Below are 14909 nucleotides of genomic sequence, written 5' to 3'. Positions count from 1 at the left end.
CACCGATGGAGGGAAGCAGCTGCTTTTCACCACAAATTAAAATCTGATGCTTTTATATGACAGAACAGTTTTTAATTGGATGTCGTTCATCTATGTCACACAAAGTTTTCTACATATTTGTTCAGAAACGCAGCTAATGAGGTTTATTCTTACGCATAATTGTCAGGTATTTCTATTAATCATAAGTTCACACAACTTGAAATTTCCTAAATAAATTCACTTAATGTAAATACACTAATTAAAAAATCCTTTTGGGCTTTGATAAGGTGTTATTTTACTGCATTGAAATTAGTTTATTTCTCAAAACTGCATTTGAAACAGATTTTTTTTTTTACGGCTGATGCAAACAGAAGAAAACAACGACAGGAAGCAGTTGCAGGATGTTTGTCTGATTTTAATTGTGTTTCCTTTTAAATAGAAACATGGCAATGTAAAAAAAACTGTGTGTTTTTACATTATGACCAACTGGAGGTGGGTTTGGTGGAACAGATCATTACTGCTGAATTTATGAAATATCTGATCAAGAAGAAGGAGATAATGTATGTCCTCATTATAGAGGAGGGAATTTGATGATTTAATGGAAAAAATAAAACAAAGGAGAACAAAAAACACCAGAAACAAACAGAAATACAAGAAACCTGACAGGATTTAACAAGAGGAACCAGAGGAGGAATGATATGGAGGTGATTAAATGGAAGAGACCCCAGATCAGACTTAAGGGTTTCAGTTTAAATAAATAAACTGATTTAATTAGGAGTTCTGCCCATACCTCATTAAAACGTCCCATTTCTTTAGTGGAATATTCTCAGCTCCTTCCTGTCTGCAACCAGCTATTGTTTAAACTTGTCTTACAGCCTTTAATGCACAAGATGAGTTTCCAGCATCACGCCGTCTAATTAGGACCCAGTTGGGCTAAAAATACGACTTTCCACCAACTGCAAATTATTTCAAACAAAGAAATAATTTGTTCTGAATTACTCAAGATGTCATGAGCGGGAAAGCTGAAGTTTTCCCACCTGTTGCACAACTATGATGTCATCCTGTGTATTTAGGGAAAAACTGACTCCCACTCAGACATCTGTGCTGTTAGTTGCTTTGACATGTTCCTGCAGACTCCAAAATGGCAAACCAGAGACACCGCGCTGGACGTTTGAGGCTCACACCCTGCAGCACAATCGTTTCTGTTTGCAGCTTTTGTTCTGTGTTGTTTAGCAAATTAGCTGATTTTGCAGGAAACAGACAGATTCCCAAGCGGAGCGGTGATTAACGAGGAGGTTTTCGGCTTCACTAAATCATCTGGAGATGTTAAAAAACACAGCAGCCGTGACCAAAGCGCCTCCAAACAACTGCATGCCTGTGCTGCTGCATGAGGCCGCATGCAGCCTGCATGCAAACAAAGTGTACATTGAGCTGCTGAATGAGGCTTCTGTTCTGTTCACTCAGGCAGCTGACGGCTTGTGCTTTTTTTTCAAGCAGCTTGCAACAAACTTTGAGGTGTAAAATACTAATAAATGAAGGTTTTGCTTTTTGCCTATCTTGTAATTTAGTTAGCAGTGACTTTGACCTCCTGCAGCAGAGTTTGTTGGAGTTTGTTGCTGCTCTGTCTGGATGGCAGATGTCCACACGCAGCCTGTTTATTCGTTTTCATGAGTTAGTTGAAGTCGCCTACAAGCCTGTCGGGGTCAGGCTGGGTCTTTGGCTCCTCATTTAGCATCTTGCCAGGAGACGCTGCAGAGCTGAAAGAATGTGTGAACGCTGCCCAGTTCCTGGGCTGAGGGTTGCCCAGGGTTTAGCTTCGCCTGCTGCTGCTGCTGCTGCTGCTGCTGATGATGATGATGATGAGGATCCACTGTTTGGTTCCTGCTGCTGTCCAGATCTGACACCAATAAGCCTCAAAACATCAGGTTTTAAATTACAGGGACCTTAAAAGATTTTTAAAAATGGGAAATGTAACTTCCAAACATATTTATTCACAGTTAAATCAGTGATTCAGCCACAACAGACACATTACTAATGTGTTTCTGTCATGAATCTTACTTTGGTAATTCCCTTATCAAATACAAACAACGTGAACTGAATCATCTGCCTGATTCACTCATTTCCACCTCAACAAAGAAGAGACTGCGCAGTCTCTGTGCTGCCTTTAAGGCCTGTTGGGAATTTTAAAATCGGTGAAAATATGTTTTAAAAAAATTTCTTGAATCAACAGAGATTTTTTCATATGCAACCCCATTAGATTGACTTTTAATTCAAAGTAGTGGACTGCTGTTTTATTAGAACCTGGCTGAGCATAACAAGCGTTTGAAATGAGTTGCAACACTGACTTTCCCTTTGGGGTCAATAAAGTATTTTTGAATTGAAGTATTTTTGAACCTTGTTCTTAGTGTTGCATATAAAAAACCAGTTTTCCTTACTTCAGAAAACCTGTGAACTGGATTAAACTGCATTTCTGTCATGAAACCAACCAGTTCATAATTCCAAATATCAGTGAGGCTCGTTTTACTCAGGTTTAAAGTACATTAAGTCAGAGTAAAACGATTTAATGCAGGTGTTGAATATACATTTCAGTATAAAAACATAATTTTATTAGTTTGATGTAATATTTCATAGTAACTGTTACATTTTCATTCAGTGTTAGCAGTAAATTATGATTAACACAAATAAGGTCTTGAAAACACTAGTCTAAGTGGAATTACTCATATGATGCATTTCACGGAGTTATTATAATAGTTTTCTTTAAAGTAATACTTTAATTAATTGAACATCGCTATACTTTTGAATCTGAGTATATTTGTAACGTGCAGTTAAATAGAAAATCTGTTATATTGCTGAATTGCATCACTACAATTTATACAAATGTTAATAATTGTCTTTTTGTTTTTACGTTTTTATTGTAAGAAAAACTGCATTATACTTTAATTTATTACAATTAAGTTTTACAAAGTGGAGAAAACGTTCAATTCTGGTTAGATTTTGTGTTTTTAGTTAAGTAGGATAATTTCCGAACAGCACTGGAAAGCATCATTTTTCCTGAATTCTGATTGGCTCTCCGTTTCCAGCGGCTGCTTCCCATTGGCTGGGGCGGCTTCATTGAGCGCCCTCCTCTATCTTTGTCATTTTGCGCTCGGGTTGAATCGCCAGCTTGTTGTTCGACGGATCCCGGCGGAGGAGGGAGAAGTTCGCTCAGCCAGTCCGGATATCTGGTCGCTTTTCTTCCCCTGCGGGCTCCCAGGATGAGCCGGTGACCCGGATGGGGAGCGAGTAGCCTGCTGGTCGCCTGGCCTGTCACCCGGCGGCGCGGAGCTCCAACAGCGGGGAAGGACGTGGATGAGCCCGGAGATGGTTCGCTTCCCGCGGGACCTTCACTGCTGCTGACGGCGCTTCCAATCACATTTCTTAGAAACCGAACTGTGGATTAACGATGCCGGACCAAATAACAGTTTCAGAGTTTGTCGCGGAGACGAATGAAGATTATAAATCTCCCACCGCCTCTATTTTCACCACCAGGATGTCCCAGTGCAGGAACACCGTGGCTGCGCTGGAGGAGGTCAGTCTGGTCAGCTGAGCTCAGCTCCCACTTACCGCCGAAACATCTGGCACTTAATGAGTACATGTGGTCCACCTGACCAGGAACTGGGATCCAACATGCTCAGAGTGACTTTGGAGGAGCAGCAGAGATCCACAGAATCTGTTTTAGTTGCTCATCAAGTTAAAACGCTGAAAGGTCAAAACGAGCAGAAAACACATGAAAGCTACACAATGAGCAGAAACATGCTGCAGTCACAGAAAAAACGCTGCAAATAGTAAAAGCAGGAAGTGTAAAACGCTGTAAAGTCCTCCAGGCCACTAGGGGGAGTCTGGAATTGGTAATATTCCCCACCTACGTAAATATGCTCCTGTTTTTTATTGTAAAAATAATGAATTATAACTTTTCTTTCTTTTTCCAACTCTTTGTAAAATCATGACTTCCGGTTTGGTTCTCGACTCCCCCTAGTGGTCTGGAGGACTTTTGTTTGCAGCACATTTGGTCCATTTTTGTTCTTCTGCGTCTGTCTGGTCGTTACATTTGTTTCACTGGTCGTTACATTTGTTTTATTGGTCGTTGCATTTGTTTCATTGGTCGTTACATTTGTTTCATTGGTCATTGCATTTGTTTTATTGGTCGTTGCATTTGTTTCATTGGTCGTTACATTTGTTTCATTGGTCATTGCATTTGTTTCATTGGTCGTTACATTTGTTTTATTGGTCGTTACATTTGTTTCATTGGTCATTGCATTTGTTTCATTGGTCGTTGCATTTGTTTCATTGGTCGTTGCATTTGTTTCATTGGTCGTTGCATTTGTTTCATTGGTGGTTACATTTGTTTTATTGGTCGTTACATTTGTTTTATTGGTCGTTGCATTTGTTTTATTGGTCGTTACATTTGTTTCATTGGTCATTGCATTTGTTTCATTGGTCGTTACATTTGTTTCATTGGTCGTTACATTTGTTTTATTGGTCGTTACATTTGTTTCATTGGTCATTGCATTTGTTTCATTGGTCGTTGCATTTGTTTCATTGGTCGTTGCATTTGTTTCATTGGTCGTTGCATTTGTTTCATTGGTCGTTGCATTTGTTTCATTGGTCGTTGCATTTGTTTCATTGGTGGTTGCATTTGTTTCATTGGTCGTTACATTTGTTTCATTGGTCATTGCATTTGTTTCATTGGTCGTTACATTTGTTTTATTGGTCGTTACATTTGTTTCATTGGTCATTGCATTTTGTTTCATTGGTCGTTGCATTTGTTTCATTGGTCGTTGCATTTGTTTCATTGGTCGTTGCATTTGTTTTATTGGTCGTTACATTTGTTTTATTGGTCGTTGCATTTGTTTCATTGGTCGTTGCATTTGTTTCATTGGTCGTTGCCTTTGTTTCATTGGTCGTTACATTTGTTTCATTGGTCGTTGCCTTTGTTTCATTGGTCGTTGCCTTTGTTTCATTGGTCGTTGCCTTTGTTTCATTGGTCGTTGCCTTTGTTTCATTGGTCGTTGCCTTTGTTTCATTGGTCGTTGCCTTTGTTTCATTGGTCGTTGCCTTTGTTTCATTGGTCGTTGCCTTTGTTTCATTGGTCGTTGCCTTTGTTTCATTGGTCTTTGCCTTTGTTTCATTGGTTGCTTCTTTTTTGTTTTCTGTTGCGTTTTGTCTTTGTGTGTCTTGAAGTTTGAATCCTTTGTGTGTTTGCGGCGTATTTCCTGCACCTGTAACAGCCAACGCTGTTTGTAGGAAATCACCCTGCATAACCCTCACGTGAAACATGGTAGTGGCAGCATAATGCTGTGGGGATCTGTACAGATAGTGCTGGAATAAACCAGTTAGAGGCTGCAGAAAACTTTCACTGGGCTGGAGGATAACTGATGTAAACATGCAGCCAGAAATAAAATGGATAGATTAGATGAGGGGTCTTCAACATGGGGGTTGCAAACCCCAGAAGGGTCGTGGATGTGCGCTGGAGGGGTCATGAGATTTCTGGATATATTTATTTTTTATTTAAAGTTATACTGTAACGTGAATCCAAGTGGCGGTTCATCAGGAGGAAGGACACTTCCGCTTCGCCCCTCCCTGCAGTTTCCCTACTTTGTTCGGTGCAGCAGAGCCTCGCCCTGCTGCTCGGTAAAAATAGATTTTCCCGCATGAGCGTCTCCCTGTTAGTGCGTCCCTGCTGCGCTGATTGGGGGGATGTTGGCGCAGGAATGATGCAGGGAAAGGACGGGTTCTTCATCGGAACCGTTCAGAGGTTGTTTTACTTTGGATCCACCTGCTCAGCGCGCAGGTGTCTGAGTGAAACCGGGATGCGTGTTTTTCCACTATGCGTGGGGACATGGCCTGCGCCCTGTGAGCCGCAGGCCAGCAGTTGTTGGCGCTGAATTGTTGGTGGTGAATCTAATTGTGCAGCTTTGTTTTGTTAAAGCTGCAGAGCCTCCGGCTGCACAAGGCTCCATTGTTGGCGCTGCAAACTTTGCTCTCTTTGACTAATTAACGGGAACACTTCCGCTTATTGTTAACGTGGTCAGGATTGGTTAATCCCAGACAAAGTGCATGAAGTTGAGGTTTTTACTCGCAGATTCAGCGTGAGGCATTCAGGAACCCTCTGTTTAAATCTGACAGCAAAGATTCCACACACAGCTGGCCAATAAATCAATAACATTGGATAATGTAACACACCTGATAGAATATTAAATAATTTCTGATCCAGAACCGCACAGCATTCTGGGAGATGTAGGCAGAGGAAAGGCGCCAACCGGGGCGTTTACCAAACCGTTTATAGTGAATTATTTTTATCATGATGAAAGTTTTAATTTGTCATCTCAATAAAATTCAGTTATTGATGGTAAATAAAAAACAAACTGCCAGAATGATCAGAAATATTACTTTGGCTTTTTATCTCCACTGTTGGTTCAGAGATGGTTAATAAATATCAGTCAATTTGAAATAACACTAAATGTAGCGACAGTTTGGTGACACAAATGGCTCTTTATGTGGCTGCCGTCCTGAAGAACGGCTAAAATCACAGGTCTGTTTGTCAGGAGTCATATTTGTGTTGTGTGTCAGGACTGAGTAGTTTTTGTTGATAATAGTAATTATAATGATTATAGTTGTGCATCATTTTGCAGCATGAGTTGCATTTTAAATCCTCTGAGATCTGAGTTTAAACTGTTTGCTGTTTGTCTGCACGAACCTTTAATCAGATGCAGCGAGGTGCGATTATTCAGCTGCTAATCTGTCCCTCCAGATGGTTAGTTTGGGACAAATCTGCTACTTAATCCTGGTACCAAACAGAACCAGAACCACAGAGGAGCGCTGCAATAAAACAGGATTATTCTTGATTTATCTGCCAATAGGAAGAATGTGGCAAAAATGATAAGTATGTTTGGAGGAGTCGAAGTGAGGCTGTGAAATCTGGCCTTGTACTTTATTTTTATTTTTAAATGTGTCCTGGCCTTTAAAACGACTCGTAGTCTGAGAGCCAAGGTGAAGCTCAACGGGTTTACTTTCACAAGTGGAGCGTTACGACTGCAGACAGCAATAAATAAGGCTTTTATTAACTTATATATATACATATTTTATTTGTTGCTGATGTTTCTGTCTGTTTTTCTCTTTCTGCTGGTGCAGAAGCAGAATTTTAGGGTTTTCACTCGTATTCTCTCTATTTTCCCTGCTCTACTTTTATTTCCTTTTTAACCTTTTCCTTCACCTTTCTTGCCTTTTTCCGTTTCATTTCCATGTCCACGACATTTAAAATAAATCCAGAGCAATTTCTATTAGGGTTGGGATATTGAATATTTTGGTATAAATCCAAAAGCGAACAAATAAAGCCACAATCTATGATGCTGACGCTTTTTATTTTTCATTTAGTTTCTCCTTTGAATTATTTTAAGATGTCAGAATTTGAACAAATTTTATAAATGTCTACAAAATACTTAACTAAACAAGATAAACAATTAAACAATAAGACAAATTTTTATGCGTTTGTCCTACATAAAAGTGGAAAAAATGATAATATGAGAGAAAATCGAAGCAGAATCTTTTGGAGTCGAGTTGAAAACATTTCATAAAGGAATCTGAATCTGAAGTTTCGATCTTAACGCCCATCTCTACTTTCTGATGAGATTTCTACATTTTCCACCAGCACAGGAATCCCAACAGACATTCAGGCTAACGTTAGCGCTTAGCGATTCTGCTGATGTCCATCCTTTTGAAAATGAAAGAGAAATGCTTGCAAACTGAACCAGTACAAGGAAAACGGCCAGTTTGAATACTTTCTACCAGTACTGCAATGAGACGTGGCCAGAACTAGTCCAGGAAAAAGGTTCACCGATAAATCGGCCCCAATTTTCTTCGTTTTGGGAGATTGATGATCATTTGATAAACTGATCCCATCCATCATCCTGTGATGTCATCATTGTTACGACATTTAGCAACGTTTCAGACAAATCGGTCAGAAAGCAGCAATCGGTGCACCAGTCCAGAGGTTTCTCCAGGAAAGGAGACTTGTTTATTGTTCAACTTGTTGGTTTGGTTCTCGTTTCCAAAGTTAATTAATATAACTCACCAAAATCCTAAAATGACTGTAATCTTCTCCTGGTGTTGGTTTTCCGTGTAAATGGGTTTTTCAGACGGCCTGTGAATGCATCGCCCCCGGGCCTTAATGGCTGTGCAGCCATTCTGCTCCAAACTTAAATGCGTCACTTAATTAGGCTGGTAGTTTGAAAGCGGCTGCTGTCGCTCAGGCACTGTGTGCCAGAACCACAGCCATAAAAACCAGTTTATCCAGTAAGAGGATATGGAGCTTTGTGCCGGGACGCCCCCGGCCCTTTGTGCTCACTTTCTTCTGCTCATGCTCAGAAATAAGAGCCTGTGGATCCGTTTCCGCCTTCAGTCCTTTTCAGAGCTGGAGCTTGTGTTTATAAACTTGTTACAACATGTTGCAGATAATCGCTTCATGATTCTCCCCAGAAACACAGAATTAGTCGTCATATTTGGAAAAATAACATGTTTGTTTCAGTCTCTAATCAGTGCAATTCAAAGATTTTCTGCTGTGCTTTCAAAATAACGGCTAATTTTTAGATGACTCGACTAATTTTCCCTCCAACTCCACTCCGGATGGAGAAAAGTTTTCACCTCCTGCATGACAAAAAGAGGAAAACCGATCAGTAATCAATCAGGTAAAATCCCTTTGGCTTGTTTGGTCGACTTCAGAACCAGTTGGACATTAAACCACAGATTAATGTCAAATGCAGACTTTACAAAATAAACATGTCATTGGCGTAAAGATGGAGCGATGCATCATCAACGCACTGTAAAAACAACACTGCAGCACTTTTTCTAAAAAAGAAAAAAAGCCATTTTAAGTGAAGTTTTGCATTTATTGAACGTTAAAAATTAAAATGTAATCCACAGAGCCTCTCCTGCATGGCAGATCTAAATAAAAGCATCAATTTAATATTGTTATATTTAGAAATGAAAACGCTAATTATCATAGACTGAGCTGGAAATCAGGAGAAATCCTGATGAAGACGTTTGGTTGCAGCCTGAGCTGAAGGTGAACGTGAAGCCGAATTGGTGTGTGTGTGTGAAGCGGTGAACATCGCCGACCGACGGCTCTGCTGCTGCACCGGGTCATTCCTGGTTGCTGGTTTGATGCCTGCAGCTTCAGTCTCTGGTCTCAGTCCTGCACAGGTTTTATCACCAGGCTCCAACTGGAAACTTCTGTTGAAACTAGATGAAATCTGATTTAATTTCCATCCAGCCAGTCGCTGCCACTGCACCGGCTCTTCTGGCAGGATGTTTGCTCTCCTCCGATCATGTTTGTCGTGTTGGAGTTATAATCCAGTGTGATGAGGCCTCCCAGGTGTCGTCGTGTTGGTTCGGTCCGGTTCCTCTGGAGGCTGTGGCCGGGTCAGGAACAGCAGCTGCTCGGTGTGGAGCAAAGGCCCTGAGGAAAGTTTTAACAAGCATCTAGACAGCAGGATTATTGGTGAGAGACGATCCTCCACCTACAGCTGTAGGAGGCTGTAGGAGGCTGTAATGAACACATGGCCTGAACGGCAGTTTGGCTCAAACCACCGACTGAACAGCTTAATGCCTCACATAATTGAAGTGGGATTAATGACAGGATCTTCTCTCCTCCTCCAGTGTTTGCCGTCCTGACACTGTGCTGTGGATGTTTGCTGTAGAAGTTTCTGTTTACGTCAATATTGTGTATTAATTGAACAGGAGTTTCTTTAAAGGACTGCTAATGATAAACGAGACCAAAAAGTTTGGACCCCAATTCAGAGCTTTGAGGAACACCTTGTAGGACTTTAGGAACCTGATTAGGATTGTTTACATTTGTACCAGAAAATTAGTTGCTTTAATCCAATTTCAGTCCTTTTGCCTTTAAAGTCCAGTTCGGTTGGTGAGCTTAGAAAGCTAATGGAACGCTGGTCCGATTTGAAACCTCGGTTTGTTGAAGTGAACTCTGGTTCAGTTTGAATGCATATGTGAATGCCAAGCTGCTCCAAAAGCAGGAAGTGGACTACAGTGCAGGGCATTCTGGGTGAATACAACCGAAGCTAACATGCTAGCCTAGCGCTAGCAGCAGAAATGGCTCCTGGTCTTCAGCCAAAGACTAAAGAGAAATCACTAAACTCTGACGCCTCCATCTTGTTTCATCTGGGGAAACAGGAAGTTGCTCTCAGTGTCTTCAGAGGTTTTTGTGTCGTTTCCTTCAGAGGTTCTTGGTGCAGCGCCCCCACAGGCCAGGAGGGGAACAGGCTGGTTTTGGTCAGAACGACAGCAGCTGGAAACGGAGCAGACGTTCTGGTTCCAGTAGAACCGGGTCGACCGGACCATCAGGAGGGAAATCGGCTCACAGGGAAACTCTCCTTCAGTTTGATCAAATCTTTTTCTGTTTGTGGTCAGTGTCGTCTTCAGAGGTTTTTGTGTTATTTCCTACACCTGCCTTGGATCTGTCGGGGTTAAAGGTCATGGTACCATCCTAATCCATTTACCCCACCAGGACGTTTTTATATTGTTGTCGCCAGTTGATAACCTTACGCTGATTCTGTTGCATGTTGGAGTTTTGTCGTCTACAACAGTCCAGCCGAGAGGAAAAGCCTCTCCGAACCCCTCAGAGGTCAAAGGTTGAACAGTGGAGTCATTGGGGGAAGATGAAGACCTAAAGCTCATCCATCACTGTCCCTCCGGTGCAGATGATCAGAGACGACTCGTGTTGAGGGCTTTTGTTAGCCGGCGGGCCGGCCCTCGTCGTTAATGAACTCCTGCTATGATTTGTCGTCTGCGTCGCTCCGTTTGGCTGTCCAGCTGTCACTCTCACTCAGAGGAGACACTCAGCCCACATGTCAGGAACCGCTGAGAGACTCTCAGGGGACTCAGATCTGCTGCTCCCGACTCCAAGAGGTCAGGTTCACCATGCTTCAATTTAGAGGTGCAACAATGAGACGCATGAGGAGGTTTCAGCCATGAAGGCCTAAAAACAAGTCTGAGAATCTGACGTCTAAAATTATATCCACTGTTCAAAGCCCACAGTTCAATCTAAGGAAAAAATCTAAATTATCAGTTTATACGATGCGGCATTAGTGCCATTATAGATATATATATTTATATAAATTGTATAAATTTATATTTATATAAATTGTCAATTTCCACCAAAAAACTTGGACATTTCTGAACTTGAAATTATTAGGAAAAAATTAGGATATGAAAAAAATGTGAATATTTCTGAGATTGAAAAATCAAAAATTTGCTAGAAAAAATCTGAAATTTTGAGACAAATGCCACAAATTTTCAAAGGTAAAAATTTTGTCCAAGATTAATAATAAATAATCTTAAATTTTATCAATTTAATAGCCAGTTTCAAATTTACACATGCTATGTTTTACATAGAAAATGATAAAAAAAAAGAAGTCCAAAGCTCAGTTTGACATCAACACTCTTTGGTGTGGAAGTTGTTACTGCAGGAAGACACTTTTTATGTGCCAGTGCTTCGCTCGTCACTGTGGGAGGACGGTGTGAATAGAACGGGTCAAATTCAGCAGAGATGGAAACAAAACGCAGCACAGCTTCCATTAATGAGATGCATGCAAGGCGACGCTATCAGATTCCTCCCGCCAGAACAAACACAACCTTCTGCTTCAGTGTCGGATATAAAATCTGTTCCCGTAACCCTGAATCAGCCTCTCTGGGGCAGATTCTTCCAAATTTAGGGCTTCATGTGCCTTTAGATGTTTCCATGGCAGGGAAATGATCTGCAGCCTTCATCAAAGAAAAGGTTTCACTCCAGGCATGTCGGGTTTGATCTTCAGAGACCGTCTGAGAGCCTTCATGTTGCCTTGGTCTTGTGAAGCGACTTGATTCATGTCAGTTGAAGCTTTTTGAGCTGCTAGTGGAGATCAGAGAGACTTTTATGAAATGCAGACCTTTTTTAGTGCCTCTAAAGTTTGACTTCAATCACATGGACTTGTGCGTCTTTCATCGGGTGATTTCTACTCAGTCGCCTGCAGACGCCATGCTGAACTTCACCGTCATTTTGTTGTTTTTCTTCTCCAAAAGCTGCAACTCTCGCCCTAAAACTAGATTTCTTTCAGCCTCTAGTTGGTTTGTAAGTTTTATTGAAAGCGTCGAAACATAGACAGAGGACAGGTTTTACATCATGAGTTCTCCTCCAGTTCTTGTTCTGCGGCAGAGCCGTGTTAAATGTCTGACAGGAAACGTCTTTCCAGGAACGTTGGAGGACAGAATCATAGACGGCCGTTTTACCAGCCTGTAAACGGCTAACAGGCCTCAGCTGTAAACATGGAGGTTGCTTCCTCTGACGGTTGATGCTGTCGCCTTATGTGTCTCCTGCCAACACTTTGGTCTGAGTGCTGCGTTCAGGAACATCTCTGTTTGTAGCAGAGATAATTGTAGCTTGGTGCTTAGCATTTTTGCTAACTTTCAGAGCGTTTAGCATTATTGGCGTCCTCTAAAATGAACTCTTTCCGATAAATACTAATGCGCCTGTCCGATAGAAAACATGAACTGACCTCTGAACTGAATTGAGAGTCAGAATTTATTCAGACGAAAAGGTCAAAGTTTTTAGACCTTCTTTAGTTTCGGACTCCAGGTTTTCCGTCTTCGGTCAGCCTGAAGTTTTCCATCAGGCTGCTGGAGAAAAACTGCAAACTCGGCCCCCGCTGGCCGCCTTCTGTCCACCTTCTGTCCAAATATTGACTTTTCGCACTCGGCACAGAGAAAAGTTGTGAATGAACCTCTTGAGAGTCGATGCATTTGTCAGCACTCCAGGCATCAAAGCCTGAAATAAATGCATTTTAATGGCTGCTGCATAAAAATGGCAGCTTTTAATTTAAGCAAATATCAGGAAAAACAGCAACATTAAATGAGTTTCCATGACAGCAGTTAGGCTGTCTTTGTGCTGATTGGCTGTTGGGGAAACAAGGAAAAATCATTTTCTGGTCATCGGTCACAAACATCTAGAGGTTTTAGTTCCAGTCGGTTATAAAGAAGTGTTTGTTTTCATATCTGCTTAAAGTCAAATAGTTGACATATTTTCAGTGAGTCACACTCTGCCTCCAGGTTCTCCTCCCTATGACGGAGAATCGGACCCGGACTGACAAGGTTACAAGAATAAAGTCGTGATATTACCGGTGAATTATTGTTGCATGATTATGACTTTACTCTGGTATTCCTACATCAGAAGGCATGAAGCTTTTACATATTTAATGCTCTGTGTTTATTATTCAGACTAAGACTAAAAAATACATTTATTTATTACCGAGCATCTGGTCCTTCTAGTGCAACATATGGCCCAACATCCCACACCAGTCTGACTGGAAGTAAATCTGATGAGTTCAGGCTGAATGTCTGCAGCCGCAGCAATCTGTCGCAGGGAGCTTACAAGGTGAGCCAAGGTCGCTGCAGAGGAGGGGACCAGACAGAACCGGGCCGACGGAACCGGGCCGTCTGCAGACGGAACCGGGCCTGGTTCTGCTTGGGTTTTGGGCCGTGTGCGCTGGGTGGCATTGAGGCCTCCTCCAGCAGAGCTGCTGTGGTCAGCAGGTCGTCAGAACAGTGAGGCTGGATCTGGCGGTCCGAGCGGGTTCTTGCAGGCCCGGTGGCTCAGTGTCAACATTACTCTGCAAATTAGTTTCTGCTTTGCTTAGTGTTTTAAAAGTACTGTTAAAATCAGCCTGGTGGGCCACCAGGCTTTTCTTGTGTCCCCGCCAGGCTCAGTATTCTGTTTATTTCAAGTTTTATTTTAATATTTTATAGTAGGTGTTTAAATATTAATGATCCACTAATCAGAAATTGTAAATTTGAGTGACTGTTTAGTACTTAGATGAAGGTTCATATGCTGTCTGGAAACGAGTTTTAAGTACATTTTCTCCAATGATTGTTTTAGTTTATTGACATTTATAAGTTTAAAAGTGAAAATAAAAACTGAAATCCAGAGAAAAACTCCTGAATGTTCAAATTTATAAAAACTTAAAGACTAGAGAATGATGGGCAGAGAGGGACTGATATTGCAGGATATTTGTGTCCGTCTTCATGGCCGGTTCATCCATCCTTTCATCCATCCGTCCGTCCTTCTATATGTTCATCCATCCATTTGTTCATCCAACATCCCATAATAACAGTGAAACATGGTAGTGGCAGCATCATGCTGTGAGGAAGTTTATAGGAACTATAACCAAACCGAAGGTTCTCCTTCCAGTTGCCCAGCAGCAGCTGGCTCCTAAATGGCTTAAATCACAGCAGAATATGTTAGAACGGCCTAGTCAAAGCCTAGCTCTCTAAAACAAAGGCTGACACGCTCTCCTTCCAGTCTGACTGAGATGATGTGCAGATCAGATCCCAGTAAATTGAAATGATGTTTATTTTGGTTGTAATGTGACATCATAGCAGCAGCTGATGACCTCTGACCCCACTGTCTGTGCCTGTGTGTGTTCAGGCTCTGGATGTGGACCGCAGCGTTCTCTACAAGATGAAGAAGTCGGTGAAGGCCATCTACACGTCCGGCCTGGGTGAGTCGTCACGGCGATTCTCACTTCCTCCAGACGCAGACCGACCCGATTCAAACCCGAAACCTCAAAAACGGGTCGAAGCACGTCAGAACTTCTGCTTTCCTACCGAGAGAGAGAGTGTGTGTGTGTCTGTGTGTGTGTGTCTGTGTGTGTGTGTCTGTGTGTGTGTGTGTCGGGGTGTGTGTGTGTGTGTGTGTGTCTGTGTGTGTGTGTGTTTTGTGTGTGGGTGTGTGTGTGTGTGTGTGTGTGTGTGTGTGTGTGTGTGTGTGTGTGTGTGTCTGTGTGTGTGTGTGTGTGTCTGTGTGTGTCTGTGTGTGTGTGTGTGTGTGTCTGTGTGTGGTGTGTGTG

The 14909-nt window shown here is 41.9% G+C and overlaps 1 protein-coding gene across 5 annotated transcripts in view; it reads left to right on the top strand.

Annotated features, from left to right (window-relative positions):
* Window positions 1–3134: 3134 nt before the first annotated feature.
* Window positions 3135–14909, top strand: part of asap2a (ArfGAP with SH3 domain, ankyrin repeat and PH domain 2a) — a 36604-nt gene continuing 24829 nt past the window's right edge. For all 5 annotated transcript variants that reach the window (XM_055053212.1, XM_055053209.1, XM_055053211.1 and 2 more), the window contains exons 1-2: window positions 3135–3547; window positions 14489–14561. In XM_055053212.1, the coding sequence (XP_054909187.1) occupies window positions 3422–3547; window positions 14489–14561 (199 nt within the window). In that variant the 5' untranslated portion in view covers window positions 3135–3421. The remainder of the gene's footprint in view (window positions 3548–14488; window positions 14562–14909) is intronic.

This window comes from Poeciliopsis prolifica, unplaced genomic scaffold (genome assembly GCF_027474105.1).
Source record: "Poeciliopsis prolifica strain line A6 unplaced genomic scaffold, Auburn_PproV2 SCAFFOLD037, whole genome shotgun sequence".
Classification (NCBI taxonomy): domain Eukaryota; kingdom Metazoa; phylum Chordata; class Actinopteri; order Cyprinodontiformes; family Poeciliidae; genus Poeciliopsis; species Poeciliopsis prolifica.
This window is presented reverse-complemented; position numbering and strand designations above follow the sequence as displayed.